The 17,500-nt window shown below is 42.8% G+C and overlaps 1 protein-coding gene across 10 annotated transcripts in view; it reads left to right on the forward strand.

Moving 5' to 3' along the window:
- The window catches only part of Mrtf (Myocardin-related transcription factor), a 314,147-nt gene that overhangs the window by 188,710 nt on the left and 107,937 nt on the right, over positions 1 to 17,500 (forward strand). Inside the window, exons 1-3 of one of the 10 annotated variants that reach the window (XM_076192245.1) lie at positions 6,196 to 6,295; positions 8,342 to 8,727; positions 12,928 to 12,996. The exons of 6 other annotated variants lie outside the window; for them this stretch is intronic. In XM_076192245.1, coding sequence (XP_076048360.1) covers positions 8,550 to 8,727; positions 12,928 to 12,996 — 247 coding nt within the window. In that variant the 5' untranslated portion in view covers positions 6,196 to 6,295; positions 8,342 to 8,549. Of the gene's footprint in view, positions 1 to 6,195; positions 6,296 to 8,341; positions 8,728 to 12,927; positions 12,997 to 17,500 lie in introns of those variants that run through there. 3 more of the 10 variants (XM_076192247.1, XM_076192246.1, XM_076192252.1) reach the window with 3 other exon arrangements.

A 17,500-nucleotide genomic window follows, 5' to 3' on the forward strand; every position in this document is an offset into this window, starting at 1 on the left:
ATTTAAAATCTGTTCGTAACTTCCTGTATTTGGTATTTTTCGCCATTCTTTTCAAGGTAATGGAGGCATTAAGCAAATGTGATTTTACTTCTTTTGTCATCTTTGACGTCACATGTATGTCCTATGAAGGAAACATGGCGGAAGAGTATTTGCAGGATCCTAGGAGACGACCTTCAGATATCGTTTTTATTTGTTTCTTTATTTCTATTCTGTTATTATTATTATTATTATTATTATTACTGTTATTGTTACTATTATTATTATTATTATTATTATTATTATTATTACTATTATTATTTTTGTTTATTTATTTTTTCATTTTGTCTTGAGTTGATTTGTTTAAAGCGTGTTGGTATGCAATGGTGCATTCTAGGTTCGGTGCGGTTAAATGAGATTATTTTTAGTTTTTATCTTTCATAATGGGTTTGTTTTTACTTGCATGATAGGATTCAATAATCAAATAAGATCAACATTTTATTTAGCCACCCTTTTTAGAGAAATTATATATATATATATATATATATATATATATATATATATACTAGACCACTTGTGACCCATTGGGTCAAATATAATTTTAAATTATATAATACGTTGTTAATAAAATGGTCAATATATATATATATATATATATATATATATATATATATATATGTATAATTGTGTTTGTGTGAGAGAGAGAAAGAGAGAGAGAGAGAGAAAGGAGTGTGTGTGTGTTTCTAATCGGGATATTTTTCCTCTGGGACGGATATCCTTTTAACGACGTGTAATTCTTTTTAAACTCTCGTATGCTGTGGGCGCAGATCGCACTTAGTGCCTTTGTAACCTAACGGCCAACACCGGAAACTGCATAGACAGGATATTCTCAATTTTCATGTGATTTTATTCTCATTGTAAGCCAGAGGGCTGGGAGTGGGTGGGGCTGAGAGGGTGGTTGTACTTATTATCTCTCTCTCTCTCTCTCTCTCTCTCTCTCTCTCTCTCTCTCTCTCTCTCTCTCTCTCTCTCTCTGTCTCTGTGTTTCTCATCATGTGTGTGAAAGAGAGTTTTGTATAAGTGATTTTTACAAGACGAAGTATAATTCTTTGCATCCCGTCTCTCTTGTTTACAATTTCAGATTCTATTCATTGATCAGTTAATCCCTGCGAATGCTCAGGGTACCATTGCCCCCTTGCAAGGTTGTGCGTGGTTGGGTCAACGTGTTCATGCTCCATCTGCTCTCCTCTCCTTGTTTATCTTTTACTTGCTATTAACTTCCTACTTTCTTTTCATCACAACTCTTAGAAATGTTTTATGGTTTGGCCGCTGTTACTTCCGGTTGTATTCTGTCCCGCCCTTCCATTGTCCTATTTGGGAAGATTGTGTGCGTGTGTGTATTCACTTGGTCTTTGGATCACGTGTTGGACTCGTGATCGACAGCTATTTCCTTCCTGGAAGAGAGCTCAGAGCTCATAGGTCCGATCTATGGGTAATGCTATGACCTTAACACACACCCAACTCCCCGCCCACGAGTGTCAGAGTAACGACCCGAAGCGCAGCGGTACCGAAATAATTTCGGCCCTGGGCAGGATTCGAGCCAAGTACTGCGGGCACCACCATGGTAGTAGTTCAGTCCTCTACCAACTGTGTGTGTGTGTGTGTGTGTGTGTATGTGTGTGTGTGTGTGTGTGTGAGTGAAATGTCTGGCAATTATAGTATGCATCTGAGACCTTGATTCCCAAAGTGTGTGACAAGTTTGATAGGGTTGGTTCTGCATCACCTTTTGCATTAGGCTGCCCAGGGGATTTTCCTTCGGATGAATAAAATCACATGGCGGAGTTTAGAATGATGCACATGTCAACGGCAGAGAAACCTTACCAAATAGGATGAAGCCAACGTGATGAGGTACAGAGGTTGTCACTTTCCCTAGAGGATAGACAGAGGGTCCTGCAGTTGACGTTTAAGGTTGAACACTCCCTTTAGGTAGTAGTGGAAGGGTCAATACCCCCCAGCTTGAACGGGGTCACGGTTTACTGAACCCCCGTGCAGGCTAGGGACCTCCCGTCCCTCATCTGCATTAGTGTATAAATGTGTTGGCGTTGTTCTGAGCAAGATCGATGCGCTCTTTGTCGCCTTTTGTATTCTAGAGCTTGAGGTCATCAGCACAAGAATGCCTCAGTTCTGTCACCCAGCCATTGTAGAGGGAGTTTTTCTGTTTGTTTCAATAGCCAGTTTTATCTCCCCTTTTGATCTTGTATTCAGTCTCTCTTAGCTTCGACTTTTGTCTTCCCCTCCCCAACCTCCTCCTCTCTCCTCTCTCCTCCTCTCTCCTCCTCTCTCCTCCTTCCTCCATTCCGTCCTTTGCCGCCTCCGCATTCTCCATCTCCCCTTCGCTTCACACTTGTAAACAGTCCCCGATCAGAATCCATTTCAGCAGTCGCCAGGGGATATTATTCAGCTAAAGCAAGGCTTGAAGGACTACATAAGGCAGTGGACCTGAGGGTCATGGCTTGCTGTTACAAATTATACATTTCTACATAATGTAGTCTATGAATAAAAGTTAAGAATATCACAAACAGCTATCAACTGTAAGACAACTAAAACTGTCAATTTTGTAATAAAGCAAAGATTTACGCTTCATCAAGGTTTTTATTTATTTATTTTATTTATTTATTTATTTCTATTTTTATTTGTTTTTAGTGGGATTTGGAAGAAAAAGTTATGAGGAACCACACAAACGTTGAGTAATCATGAAGATGGGAATAGAGTGAAGAAGGTCGTGAATCACTGACGGCTCAGTGGTGCCGTATTTTTGAGTGAGAACAAACGAATTGTAAAGAATTACTCCCCTCCCGTCTCTCAAATGAGTAAAAAAGCCTCTTTTGTGTCTTGACAGCTGGCGGGGGGAGGGGCGTTGGGGTTGGCTGTAGCTTCCACCTAATGGGTCAACTAACCCTCAAATCATCGTCCTAGATTCCTGATACTTCCTGGCCCCACGCTGGTTGTCACGGCGGTTCCTCAATCTCCTCTTCCTCCTCCTCTTCCTACTCCTCCACCTCCTCTTCCTCCTCCTCTTCCTCCTTCTCTTCCTACTCCTCCACCTCCTCTTCCTCCTCCTCCACCTCCTCTTCCTCCTCCTCTTCCTTCCTCTCTTCCTACTCCTCCACCTCCTCTTCCTCCTTCTTTTCCTACTCCTCTTCTTCCTCTTCCTCTTTCGCTTCTTCCACGTAAGGTTCCCACCGTTCCTCTGTATCGTCTCTTCTCCTTCCCACCTCTCGGTCTCCTCTCCTTCCCACCCCACCCACCTCTGTCATCCTTACCTTTCTTCTTTCCTTTACCATTCTAACCTTCCTGCGTCCTTTCCTACTTCCATCTCATCTTCCTTTCGTCTTTCCTTGCTACTCATCTATCTCGTCTCCTTAACTTCCAATATTCCATCCCAACCCCTTTCTTCTATCCTTCTCTCCTTCCTTTCTTCCTTCTATCCTTCCTTCTTTCCTTCTATCCTTCCTTCTTTCCTTTCTCCCTTCCTTCCTTCCTTCCTTGTGTTCCTCCTTCCCTTCTCTTCTTTCCTTCTATCCTTCTCTACTTCCTTCCTTCCTTCCTTCTGTTCCTCCTTCCCTTCTACCCATGTACCCTCTTACCCACCTACACGTCCGCTTTCCCTTCGTCTCTCCTATCTCCATCTGCCCTGAAGGAGGCCTTATCATACTGGGCTATTTTTCCGCCGACCCCCAGAACTTTTTCCGCCGTAAAATCACTACGTCAGACTGTTTTGTTTTCTCAACAATTTACGTATAATGTCGTTTGATATGTTGGGGGGGAATATTATTTTCCTCCGGCATATCAGTTTCCTCCAGCAGTCGGAGGAAAAATAGAACAATGAGATAGCGCCTTGACATCCTACTTCCATTTTTTTTTTTGGGGGGGGGGTCGCCGTTTATCATTATCTACTCCATCCATCTTTCCTTCCTTCGGTTGTCCCGTCATTTTCCTCTCGGTTTTCTCCTTTTTCCTTTCTCACGTTGTTTTGTTATCCATCTGACTTTCACTACGTTTCCCAGAACAATGTGTCACTAATGATTATGTTCACACCGACATTGAGTCCAGTTACGGGGAAGTACTGGGGTTGCCAGTCGCGCTCTCTCTCTCTCTCTCTCTCTCTCTCTCTCTCTCTCTCTCTCTCTCTCTCTCTCTCTCTCTCTCTCTCTCTCTCTCTCCTCCCATCTTTCTCCCACCCACACTCACATCTCTCCCACTCTCTCTCTCTCTCTCTCTCTCTCTCTCTATATATATATATATATATATATATATATATATATATATATATATATATTTTAGATACTCGGATTCTTTTTAAAATCCAAACCACCCTTGGCTGAATAAAACCAAATAGGGTGAGCGAAAACATCTCGAACGTGGCTGAGGTTTTCGGTCGTGATTTGGAGAATTCATTTGATCTGCGCCTTTATGGTGAAAGGCATTAGGCATCTGCAGCCGAAGGTATCTCAGGATTTACAAACTAAAAACTCGAAATCTAGGATTCTTTTTAAATCATTAAGGGAAAAAGGAATATGCTTACAATAATTCAACGGTTTAATTTAAACATGCATGTTGTTGCAAGGAAGAATGTCGGAGAATGTTGCATATGAGAAAATGTTATCAGGCGATAAGCTATTGCATCGAGAGTTTTCCATCCCAGTTAAATCGTGACCTACTGATAGTGAGAGGTCATCGTTTTTGTAAATATTCATTTGACGACAGCGGAACACAAAGAGTCACGTTAAAGTGTGTAAAAAAATACACAGACACACTATAGACGTACGTACCGTGAGGCGCACAAGCATAACAAGTGGAATAGAGTAAAAACTATGTAGTATAAAGTCATCACATTTAACTAGGTTTACACAACAAAAACCTGAAATATGTTTTAACGACCTTTGATAAGATTTCAGGCTCAGAGACGGGTTGTCGAGATTATGCGGGAAACGTATGTGCGTGTGTGTGTGTGTGTGTGTGTGTGTGTGTGTGTGTGTGTGTGTATGTGTATGTGTGTGCGTGCATCAGATGTGGGAAACATTCCAAGGCATACGTACAGTGATGAATCATACATTCCACTGGAGCAGAGGCGTGCCCATTAGAATTCTACTTTTTTTTTGTTCTTATGTGTGATAAGGAGGGATAGAAAAAGAAAAAGGTTGAAAGTAGACCTAATTATAAGCAGTCCAAATGCTTTAAATCTAATGATTACACAAGGGGTCTGGAAAATGGAATTGGGCAAAAATTTGTAGTAATAATAATAATAATAAAGTAGTAATAATAATAGAGTAAGAATAACAATGATGATAATAATAATGCTACTACCACTACTACTAATAGTAGTAGTAGTAGTAGTAATGATAATTATGATAATTATTGCTTCAAGGTTCACAGACTAGAAACCCGCATCCTCGCAGCATTTGGCAGCGATCCCCGGGTCTTCATTTCGATGCGGAAAATTTTGAGTTGTCTGTGTTGTGTCGTGCGGGACCAGTTCTTGCTCATTGGAGTGCAGGAGTTGAAAAGGAGGAAATGGAGTCCAGGATGATGGAGACTGCAGGGTCCCGGTCCGGAGACCAAGTCCCGGTCCCGTGGGGTAGGGGGCCGCTCCACCTCCAAATGAAGGTGAAGGCGTTGACGGGTTTTGTGAGACGGGGGACGGGGAGATGAGATGCGATGATTCTACGTCCTACGTTTCGCAGGACAAGCACTTGTAGGTGACCGTCCCTGGTCCCTGGTTGGAAATAAATAAGAACAAAAATATATATATAATGAATGTAAGATATTTTAGGAATAAAATGGTTATCAGAAATCATGTTGGTTCCACAGATATCAACCTCTGATTAGCCCTTTCCATACCGCATGTCACTGTTTCTCGTATGTAAGGGTAATGTCGAACCGTTTTATTCATTTCCTTGGCTACCCTTGGGAAGCGGAGGGTTCATAGATAGTCTCGGCCCCCCCCCCCCTCTGAGGGCGCCCCCCACCTCCCTTGTGTGAATAAAACCGACCCGGCGTCATTCCGAGCGAGTTCGGGCAAACACAGTCAGGTCAAGAAAGTTAAATGAAAAAAGTGATAAGCAACGCTTGTTGATGATTTGAGTGATTGCAGAGCGTTTTATCTCGAGATAACCTTATCGCGTCGTGTACAGCAGGAACCACCACCGGTTAGTCCGTGTTCTCACATTAGGGACAGTGGTGGATGTTAATTAAGTTCCATGGAAGCCCGTGGATGCGGTGCAGTGTGTCCTATACGTGTGGAAAGTCGATGTAGCAAGTGCGTCTTATACGGTGACATCGTCAAGTTCATCTTCCTTTGGAGAAAAATTAGTGCGGTTTCGTTTAGAATTGAGCTTGGGTTTGTTTACATACAACCCCTTACGTGCCAACCAGACCTTGGTGGATATTTTTCGGTGTGTGTACCCAGAAAAGTATTAAGAGCGAAGTGAAGTTCAGTACTGGTGTCGCGTTCTGATGGAGTGACTGTTTGGGGGATTCCGCCCCATAGCACTGTTGGCCTCAAACCATAAAAAGGGGGTGTTATGTGCCCATTCATTACCTCTCTACGTACTACAAATTCTTCCTCCTCCTCCTCCTCCTCCTCCTCCTTCTTCCTCCCTCTTCCTCTTCATGATCGAACTTTTTTTTCGACAAAGTCAGTCAAAGCAGATCTTTTGTTTGTCAAAAGTATATCTTTGCCCTAAAATATGACACTCTTGAATGTCAGAGGAGTCTCTTTCTTGACTGCATTTCATGATAGATACGTTATCAGCAGTCCCTTGGTGATGTACAGAGGCTGTATCGTCCCTCGTGGTTATAGAACGGTGCTTCTGCAGTGGACCATGAAGGCGTGAAATCTCTTATTGTCCTCGTAGATGATGGAAGTCGGGGTACGATGCCGGTTACGCATTTTTAATCATAGTTGTGCTTAAGCCTGCTTTAGGTTTGTGGCAAAAGTCTTCCTTTCCTGGATAAGAACAAGTGGATAAATCGTGTTTGGCCACATGGGAAGTGGTGCAGATGGAGCACAGGCACTTGCGCTGAAGTGGAGTCGTGAAGATGAAGCTTTTCGCTTCAGACGCGGGAGGAACGGGGACAGGGACGTGTGCTCGTTTGGCAAAGGTGGTTATAGCCCTGTTCTTTGACATCCACCTCTCCCCCGGGTGAAGTATGTTATGTCCCCGGGTGTTGTTGGAACGCAAGCACCGAGAGAATTATTGTGACGTTCTCGCTCTCTGTTCGAGGGTGGAGTGCGACCCTGGATGCGGGAATGTAGACGTTGTTTTTAACTGAGTTATGCTAATCCCTGCATCGTCTTTTTTTCTGGGGGATTCTCAATGTCTTGGTCCATCTCGCTCGACACGGGAACCATCTGTGCGGGGTGGAAATTGGTGAAATTTTATTTTGTCGTTCAGAAGTAGATGAGATGCGTCGGACTACTGAAATTACTCTCGTCGTGTTTTTCTTGGTATGATTGTTCTTACCGTCGTGTAGTATCAGTAGTATGATTATTAATAGTAGTAGTAATAGTAGGAGTAAAAATAGTATAGTTTTTATATAAACCCGAATCCTCAGTTTTATTGCTTGACTCATGGTTGTCGTGATATACATGTCTCAAGAATTGTTCCCAAACATTTTCAGTTTTACAATTATACGTACTAAGTTAACCTTAATCCTAATCCCAGGTACCGCAGTGTTTTCTTTATTTTATTTTATTTTATTTTTTATTTTTTGTCACCCCTCCATTACCCCCCGAAAATTTGTTACCTCCTCCCCCCCCCCCATGGGGTAATTTACCCACAGTTTGGGAACCACTGGACTAGACAGACGTGATGGTAATCGAGTATTTAGTCTTTTTACTTCCCGTGCTTTTGCCTTCCTCCAAACTGAATAAAATAGCCTGACGGCAGACATACACCTGAAGACTTCCTACGGCTGAATGAAATCGCGTGGCGACAGCCAGAACGGGCGGCTGAGCAACGTCTTTAGGGACGATGTTTCCTTGGTATGCCCGAGGCCTGACGACGGCGGCGGCGGCGGCGGCGCCAACAAGGCCCCCTTGCTGGCAGCGCCCCCGCCAGCCGCAGCAGCCGCAGCAGCCTGCTGCACGGAGAGAATGCGGCGAATAAAGCAAGCTTTTGAGTCTGTTGTAACTGCGGCTGCGGTTCCTGAGTGCCGCATTCCCGGCGGTCCAGGGCGTGCCCCCGGGAGCTTTCAGGGTATTTGTTCACGGCTCTCGGTTCTTGGCTCTCTACTCTCTACTCTCTACTCTCTACTCTTGGTTCTTGGCACTGGATTTAAACTCTTTCTCTCCTCACGCCAGGGTCTGCCCCTCAGATGAACGGTAACGTGAAGAATAGAACAAAATTCATGAGGTCCACCTTCCAAAGGAAGCAGTTGACCCTCTCGTTTCGTTCCCCCCCCCTACACCAAGTAAATAAAACCGCCCAGCGACAGCCCAAGATAGTTTTTTGACACTCGATGCGGAAAAGGATTTACCCACGGAATAAAATCGTCAGACGGCAGCTAGAATGAGTGACACTATCCGCTATATTCCTGGGGAATATATCCTGACGTGTCCAGTGTTGACCTCGTCGACGGACTTCGGAGATTTTGTTCTGGTGGAAGGACCGGTGGAGTCGAGTGCCGCTCCACCACGTCTTCGATTGCCCGTGGACGGAAGAGGAGAACTTCGTAGCCATGGCGAAGGTGAACATCCCTACTCCATCACCACCCCCAACGCCACCACCACCACCACCACCACCACCACCCAACCAACCACCTCCTCCCTCTCTATGCCTTGTGGACTTCTTCCAGGCTATGTTTCTGATACGTAGTTACGGGCGGCGTTTCCAAGGGGTCCCCCAAGCCAGGGACCCTGGAAACCAAGCCTCCTGGAAACCAGGGCCTCTAAAGCCCCTCCCCCTCCTCCATCCCCACTCATCCCCACTTCCTTTTCTCTCCCCTTCTGTGGAAATTTTCTGCCAATAAAATTAGTGATCCAGTTTTGTTGCAGGGAAACAACCAGCTATAATGTTATGTCTATGTAAATGGCATATGTAAAAGCGCACACACACACACACACACACACACACACACACACACACACATACACACACACGTATGTGTGTATATATATATATATATATATATATATATATAGATATGTATATATATGTGTGTGTGTGTAAAATATGTATTTATAAATAGCTGAGTTATATCGCTGTTGATACCAGTAATTAATTCATAATAAATCACCGAAAGTATAATCACGGAGATAACGTATCTGAAATGAATTACCCCTTACTTATGCAACGAATGATTCATTCGTTACAAGTTTTACGTACGACGATATTTATAACTTTTAGGGCCGTCTAGTGATCACACACACACACACACACACACACACACACACACACACACACACACACACACACACACACACACACACACACACACACACACACACACACACACATACACATACACACAGCTGCGGTTTATTGCTAAGCGTCATCACTGGGACCAGTATTATGTAGCGCGTGGCATCAGTTATGGGCGGAGACGTGGGTAATCATAATGATTACGTTAAATTTACAGTTGGCGTACTTTCGTTCGATTGGTCATGTGTTTGCCATCCATTGGTGGAATCGATTACGGACTGTGGGATGTCATGTTACAGTGTGTGGCTCGAACTGCACTATATTTGTGAGCCGAATATTTCGGATGTAAATAGCTCATTAAATAGTTGTATAATGTACTAGACAGGTGTAGACCGGAAACTTAATATACAGGATATACGCGTATAACTTCGGGGTTTCCAATCATTCGGGGTAGGTTGGTGGGAAGGTGTGCGCGTGCTCGCGTCCACTACATATAGAGTTATATGTTAAGGGATTTGATCTGTGTCGTACAACTTCGATATACCAGTGTGTGTCTGTGTTATCTTTGAAAATTTGGTTGTGATTCGTGATAATTTTACCATCCACGTCCCCGCTATCTGTGTGTGTGTGTGTGTGTGTGTGTGTGTGCTTGCGTTTGTATATGTGCTTGCGTGAGTGTGTGCGTGCGTGTTCGGATGTTCGAATGTTGGTCTTGTGTTCGACACGTCCGTTGAGAGTAGGGGTATGCCGATTCCATTTTTTGCCGATGCCGATTTCTATTTACCATTAATTACCGATGCAGAGTCCTATTCACTCTTAGTTGCCGATGCCGATGCCGGTTCCATGTTATATAATTACGTTATGTCAGTTTTAATATAAAGTAATTGAACTGTGATTTTGTACTTGCTTTATATCATATGTAGATTTTTACACGACAGATTGGGCTACTTTTTAAAAAAATTATTACGTATCTACTTTTTTATTAGAATTCTTGTTTACAATTGTTTTTTAACCAGCATCACTTAAGATTAATTAGCGGTTTTATTCTATAAGCAAGTAGTACATAATCACTAAAACAATATATAAATGTATAGAGCAAATTTTTTAAATATTTTTTACTATGTTGTTGATGAGCAATTTCTTATTAGATAAAACAAACGTTAATATAAACTTTAAAAACGCTAATAAAATACATGTGCTACTATTTATAAAGAAGCCAGATGTTTTAATTTAGCGAATTTTAAGCCTTTAAAGTCTACTTACAAAAATTTTATTTTTGAATTACGGAGAACTATTAAGCCAAAATGCATAAAGATGTATTGCTATATATTTACTTGTCAAAATGCATAAAAAATCTTTATAAACAATTCGTTTGGCTATAAATTGCTGTGGACTAAGCGGGTAAAATCGACCGAGGCCATGGGCACCCGGGCGATGTACTCCCATATTACTCTCGCTTAATTTCTGTTGTAGAAACTTTGCTATTTCAATATATGTATATTATTTTTAGTTTAATTTTATATAAGATTTACAAAAGCATAATTAGAAATTAATATAATTTTCTCGAAGATTTAATCCGACTTGTGCTCTTGTTCTAAAAGCATCGGCATCGGAAAAATATTGCCGATGACGAATCCCATTCTGGGAAAAAATAAAATAAAATAAGAAAAAAAAAATCAAATCAAATCAAATCAAATCAAATCAAATCAAATCATATATATATATATATATATATATATATATATATATATATATATATATATATATATATATATATATATAAATAAAATACAGATTTTCGCTGATACCGATACCGATTAACCAAAAAAGTGCCGATTCTCGCCGATGCCGATTAATCGGCATACCCCTAGTTGAGATGATATCTTTTGTGAAATTGACTTCTGCTGACGCCAACGAGAGCGGAAGCGACTGACTCGAGGATCGATTGCTGGTACTACCTTGGCCAGTGTTTGTTGTAGTAACGCTGATCCCTATCGAGAGTGTCACGCCCCAATTGTGTCGCGTGACAAAAGTCTTCGGTGGTGACACGTTACATGAGACACCTCAGATTCGGTTTGGGTGGGGTCTCGGTCGGTGAGGATCCTGTTCAGACGAAGCAGCCACGCAAGTGGTAACTATATTTTTTCCATAATTCCTAGAAATATCAGGTCAACGTTTCTTCTTCAGGCGATGGAAGGCTATCTAGCCATTCCTTCTAGATAAGGAAGGGCGTTAACACATACCTAGATAAATTAAAAGATACAATCTACCTTTGCTGCCAAGTAGTTTTCATGTAATTTGCATTGGCTTGAGTTAGTCTCGAATCGTGTATATTTTTGTTGTTTATCATCATCATCATCATCATCATCATCATCATCATCATCATCATCATCATCATCATCGAGTAGGGGTTGGCGCCGTGTAGGCTAGTAATAGTGGCACCAAGACTGCTCATTGTCAACCAATCATTCACACAATAGGAGACTGCCCCCTCCTCCTCCTCCTCCCCCTCCTCCTCCTCCTCCTCCCCCTCCTCCTCCTCCTCCTCCTCCTCCTCCTCACTCACTCTCACACTCACTCACTCACTCACTCACTCACTCACACGTACACTTACTCATTTAGTTGATTGAGAGCTTGTAGGATTTACTCAGAAAATAAATGTCTGTCAAATACGCCGTTATGAGGCCTTGAAGAAGACATATTTATTTATGTATTTGTTTATTTATTATTTGTTTGATTAATATAGTTCGATAGAATTCTGTGCTTTCAAGTCGATAAATTGGGGAGGTGGGGGGCATAAAAGGCCTGATGTAGGAAACGAGAGTATTCTATGTTGGGTTTAATAATTGCATTAACTTTATCTATTAAGTTAATCATGTGTTTTAATTCATCATATTGTCGAAATGAATTAATGCTGACGACTTCCCATACAAAGGGAAGTAGGTCAGATGGATGCAACTTTGTCATTGAGATCTAAGATACCTATGGAGCGGGTTTTTCCTTGTGTTTTAATTCATCATATTGTCGAAATGAATTAATGGTGACGACTTCCCATACAAAGGGAAGTAGGTCAGATGGATGCAACTTTGTTAATGAGATCTAAGATACCTATGGAGTGGGTCTTTCCTTCTTTGATGTATAAGGGCGCTGAGGGGTAAGTGGACGCAGAGCGGAACGGGCCCGCGATCGGTCGAGACCCCGTGTAAGCTGGGTGTCGCTCACCCTTTAGCTTCATGATGAAAACGCCTGCCGGTTGCTGCAACCATTCAGTGACAGGTTTTTTTCATGTGATACTCATGGTATTGATTTCATTATTTGTTGCCGTTGTTATAATTTATTTTTATTGATATTATTACAATTACTCTTGTTATTATCTCAAAGTATTATTAACATTGCTGTTGTTATTAGTAATAGTAGTGGTGGTGGTGATGGTAATATTATTTTGTTAGTAGTAATAGTAGTACAAGTATTAATTGCTTTATTGGTATTGGTCACGGGTCATCAACGTTTACTCTTTTTCTTGCAGGTAAGCGGCGGCATGCAAGGTTGGCGGTGGGAAGGCGGGACGACATCCTAGGTCGACGGCCAAGCCCAGGTAAGATGACCTGACCCGACCTGACCCGCCTCCAATATGATTTGTTCTGACGAGCGCCGGGCAGTTAGATTCATTCAGCTGAAACAAGGCTGAAGGGAGCCTTAGCAGCTCGAGGCACCTTCCACTCGCCTCGGACCTTCAGCTGAATGAAACTGTGGAACGTCAGCCAGAACAAAATATGTAAAGTCGTCCTCTTGGGAGGAAAAGGATTGGCGCTGTGTTGTACAGTCGTGGGCAAAAGTCTTGAAACAATCAAAGGATTTAAATGTGCAAATATGTTTTTGTCCTGATTAATTGATATATTTTTACCAAACTGTGCTCGCTCGATATTATGATTATTTCTCTTGTATAAGGAAAATTCATGAATGAGAACATAAAACATAAGAATGGGGGAGACTGCAAGAGACCATAAGGCCTACACTAGACAGTTCCATGTCCCTTACCATCTTTCATCCCTATCCATGAAGTTATCTAATCTTTCCTTAAACCAGTCGATTGGCTCTGCGCTCACTACATGGTTGCTACGTCTATTCCATTCGTTAATCTCTGTTGGTTAACCAGTTATTGCCTATTCCCTTAGTAACAAGAGTCTCTATCTCGGGCCCCTAGGATTAGGCCGCTAAGCGTGTGCAGGCGTAAGCACCTCACCATATGTGTGAAATCTTGTACTCCCGATTTTCATCTTTCCCACATTAATTAGACAAACGAAAATGGGTTTGCATTACTTCAGAACATGGGCAAGAAACACCCTTCCCTCAACCTACGCACCCACCGCCCCTTCACACCCACCGCCATCACACCCACTCCACCCCCATCACACCCACTCCACCCCCTCGCACCCACTCCACCCCCTCGCACCCACTCCACCCCCTCGCACCCACTCCACCCCCTCGCACCCACTCCACCCCCTTACACCCACCTCCCCCTCGCGCCCACCTTCCCCTCGCGCCCACCACCCCCTCACAAACACCACCCCCCCGTCGCACACGAATCAGCCCGTACTTCTGCGCCCATTTCCTATTCACGACCGTGATGGGCGTTTCCCACATTCTCCCTCTCGTGTTTCATTGTGTTGCTGTCAACTTCGCCTCTTCCACGCTCGTATTCCTCCTCCTCCACCTCCACATCCTTTGCATTTCTCCGTCCACCACTACCACCACCACCACTACCACTACCAACTCGGTCGCCCCATCTGCCTCCCTCCTCCACCTTTGGTTTGCGTCATAGTAAGCCGATCGAGGATTAGACTCCTCCAGTCAGCATCCTAGATGGGTTAAGACGTCTGTCTTCGTTGTGGGGCTACACAACCCTGACCTTGTGGGAAGTGGATGCAGATGATTTTTCTTTTCTTTTCTTGTTTCTTTTATTTTTCATTGAGGGGCATTTAGACGGCCAAACGGTTTGACAAACCCGGTTTGTCAAAGAAGTGTTTTAAGTGATGTTTGACCGTGTGAATAGGGTATTTGGTTGTCAAACACGTTCGACAAACGTGTTTGACGACCAAATACCCCATTCACACGGTCAAACATCACTTCAAACACTTGTCTGACAAACCGGGTTTGTCAAACTGTTTGACCGTGTAAATGGCCCTTTAGATTTCGTTATGGTCCGAAGGTTTCCAGTTGCCATGCTTTGTCGTTGTAGTCCATTGTGAGGTCAACTCTCCTTGGGGCTTCTTCATAACGATGCATATGTCGATGCTTGCGGACATAATTGACAGATACCATCAATCGTTCCTTGGGAATAAAATCGCCCGGCGGCAAGCCAGAACTCGGTCTATTAAGGAACGGTGTTGGAATGGATGGGTAATATGCAAATGTATGTACTGTATGTGTAGGTATAGATGCAGGTATTAGTATGTATATTCACGTTGGTTATGGAGTGCCTAGTACATTAAAGTTATCAATGGTTTCGATAAGTCTTGTTGACCGATGGTAGTAGGATAGGCAACCCTCCCTTCGTGGAAAAACCCGCCGTAGATGACTAATGAAGAAAAGGTGGGTCTTGAGTCATGATTGTATGTTGAAAATAACCCATTGAAAAAGAGAGAGACAGAGAGAGAGAGAGAGAGAGAGAATGGAGAGAGATATCAAGGTCACGGGCAGGCTGAACGTGGTTGTTGATTATATCCTGTTCACGTTTAAACTGTCGGGATGAGTCGGGCGCCTGCCCGGATATATGCCCGGAGACTGATGTTGAGTGCAGCGATGCTCCATCGTTTCTGTCCCGGGTTTACTTTTTTTTTTTTTTTTTATCAGACATAAATGGGGACAGACACTTGGACTTAAACGGCCAGTCATTTTTACTAGTTGTATAGTAATTATAATTGTAATTACTAGTTGTAAAGTAATTATAATAAAAAGTCTCGTCCTCACAGGTACGATTCTGTTCAGGGATCTTTGTCGGTCTTGTTAGGAACACACGCTTCTCAACGATATATGGGCAATAGGGATAGAAAGCTAATGAACTCGGTGGTATCAAAAACCATTCTCTTTATGATCTTGCACTCATCACTGTCCTAACAAGTCTAACTTAGCCTTGTATCTTCCTCACTTCGGTCAGTATTGCAGTCCCCCTCCTATTTTATCCCTCCTCTGTGTGTGTGTGTGTTTACCTAGCTGTATTATACGGGAAGGGGAGCTATGCTCGTGGTGACCCGTTTTTGTATCTCGCAAGATCAAGTTTGTTCTTAAATTGTTGTATTGTGTTTGCACACACTATTTCTTCATCCAATTTGTTCCATACATCTATCACTCTATGTGGGAAGCTGTTCTTTTTCAGGTCTCTTCTGTGTGTGTGTGTGTGTGTGTGTGTGTGTGTGTGTGTGTGTGTGTGTGTGTGTGTGTGTGTATTTTACCCTCCTAAATTCCCCTCTCCTCATCCTCTTTCACCTGAACCTTCCTCTCTTCGTTCCTTAAATGATAAGGTCTTGAGGTCTTATGTTGGCATCAGGTTCCTGGGTTAGAGATCTGGCCTCACGATATTTCCCCACTTTTGTCCTGAAATGAATCATCGTTAGTAACGCCAGCCAGCATCTTTCGTCTTGCCACTTGTCGCGAGTGACCCGACTTCGAAGCGATTCCTGGAAACGTAGGGGAACCAGTCTTTTGGAAATCTCTTTAAGTGTAGGTATACAAAGTCTGTTTAAGTGTAGGTATACAGTGACATGACAACCTTTATCAGGACAATAGCAAACCGTAATGTTGACGTCACGGTTACCACACACTGTCGGCAGTTGGGTAAATTACCAGCTGGTAGTGTGGGAAGAAGCTGCTGGAGGCTTTTACGGTCCTGTTAATGTTACTGTTACTTCGGTATTGCTATTATATGTTAGGGTTCTTGTTGATAGTGCTGCTGCCATTTATGCGGAGCTGCCTAGTGTAGGCCTTATGGTCTCTTGCAGTCCCCTTCATTCTTATGTTCTTATGTTCTAAAATGCGGTTGATCTCAGTGTAATGACGACATGCGACCCGTAACCAAAGGTGAGAGGACGGTATACCTGAGGCCAGGATAGACATTCAACTGAAGCTTGGGTTGGAGCGTCGAAGACTAAAAAGTTGAAACAAGATCGAAACAAGGCTGAAATTTACGATCTCCTTCATGGCCGCTTCTGCTAGCCCCATTGATTGGACGGGAAAGGATTACAAAGGCGGAGCATGCCGACAGGAGACCTTTTGGTCCATATCTAGGTCGGATGCGAAAAAATCCTAATAATAACAATGAATAAATAAATAAAAACTATAATAATGTAAGTATCAAATAAAATATATAGATAAACGCATAGGCACAGTCAAACAACAAACAGGTAAATAGTAAATAGTAATAAAGTGATCAATAGATTGAGTAAACACATCCAATATTTTATAGATTTATTGAAGCAAGTAGCATCGCTGCTTATGGAATATCAAGAACAAGGGACATTAGTGCGAGCCTTGATGATATGAAGAAAAAGTTACTCCGAATCGTGACATTCAAAATAAGAGTTATGTTAGGTGCGGTTGTTCCGTTTTCCATCGCCCCCCCCCCGTAAAAAAACACACTAACTTTAAAACCGCCACTGACGTTACTATTAATTTGCGGTACTTACTGTATTTGTGGAGTTGAAAATACTCGGAGTGATAGGAGCTATCCAATGATATAGATAAGAATGACATTTGAGAAACTGGCATTCTTTCCTCATTCCTATTGTGTGGACGTCAGTGTAAACACTCAGCTCAGCTTTCAACACCGACATCTGCTACATACAGATCTGCGTGAGGCACATTGTGGACCTACCTTAAGCCTCTGAGGCTCTGTAGTTAGTAATGAATAATCCATACGTGAATTTGAATTGGACAACATTGTACTGTTTCATTGCATGGCGGACTAACCTCCTCTGGGCTTGAGAGAGGAGGATTGGATGTGGTGGGGGGGGTCATCATTAGGCTCAGATTCGCCTACGAAGTGTTTGCTGCATATGTACTAGCATGCGTCTTTTTCACGTTCTCGGTGGTAAAATCTATAC

This window comes from Oratosquilla oratoria, chromosome 11 (assembly GCF_046742065.1).
Source record: "Oratosquilla oratoria isolate Oo_2021 chromosome 11, ASM4674206v1, whole genome shotgun sequence".
In the NCBI taxonomy this organism is placed as follows: Eukaryota; Metazoa; Arthropoda; class Malacostraca; order Stomatopoda; family Squillidae; genus Oratosquilla; species Oratosquilla oratoria.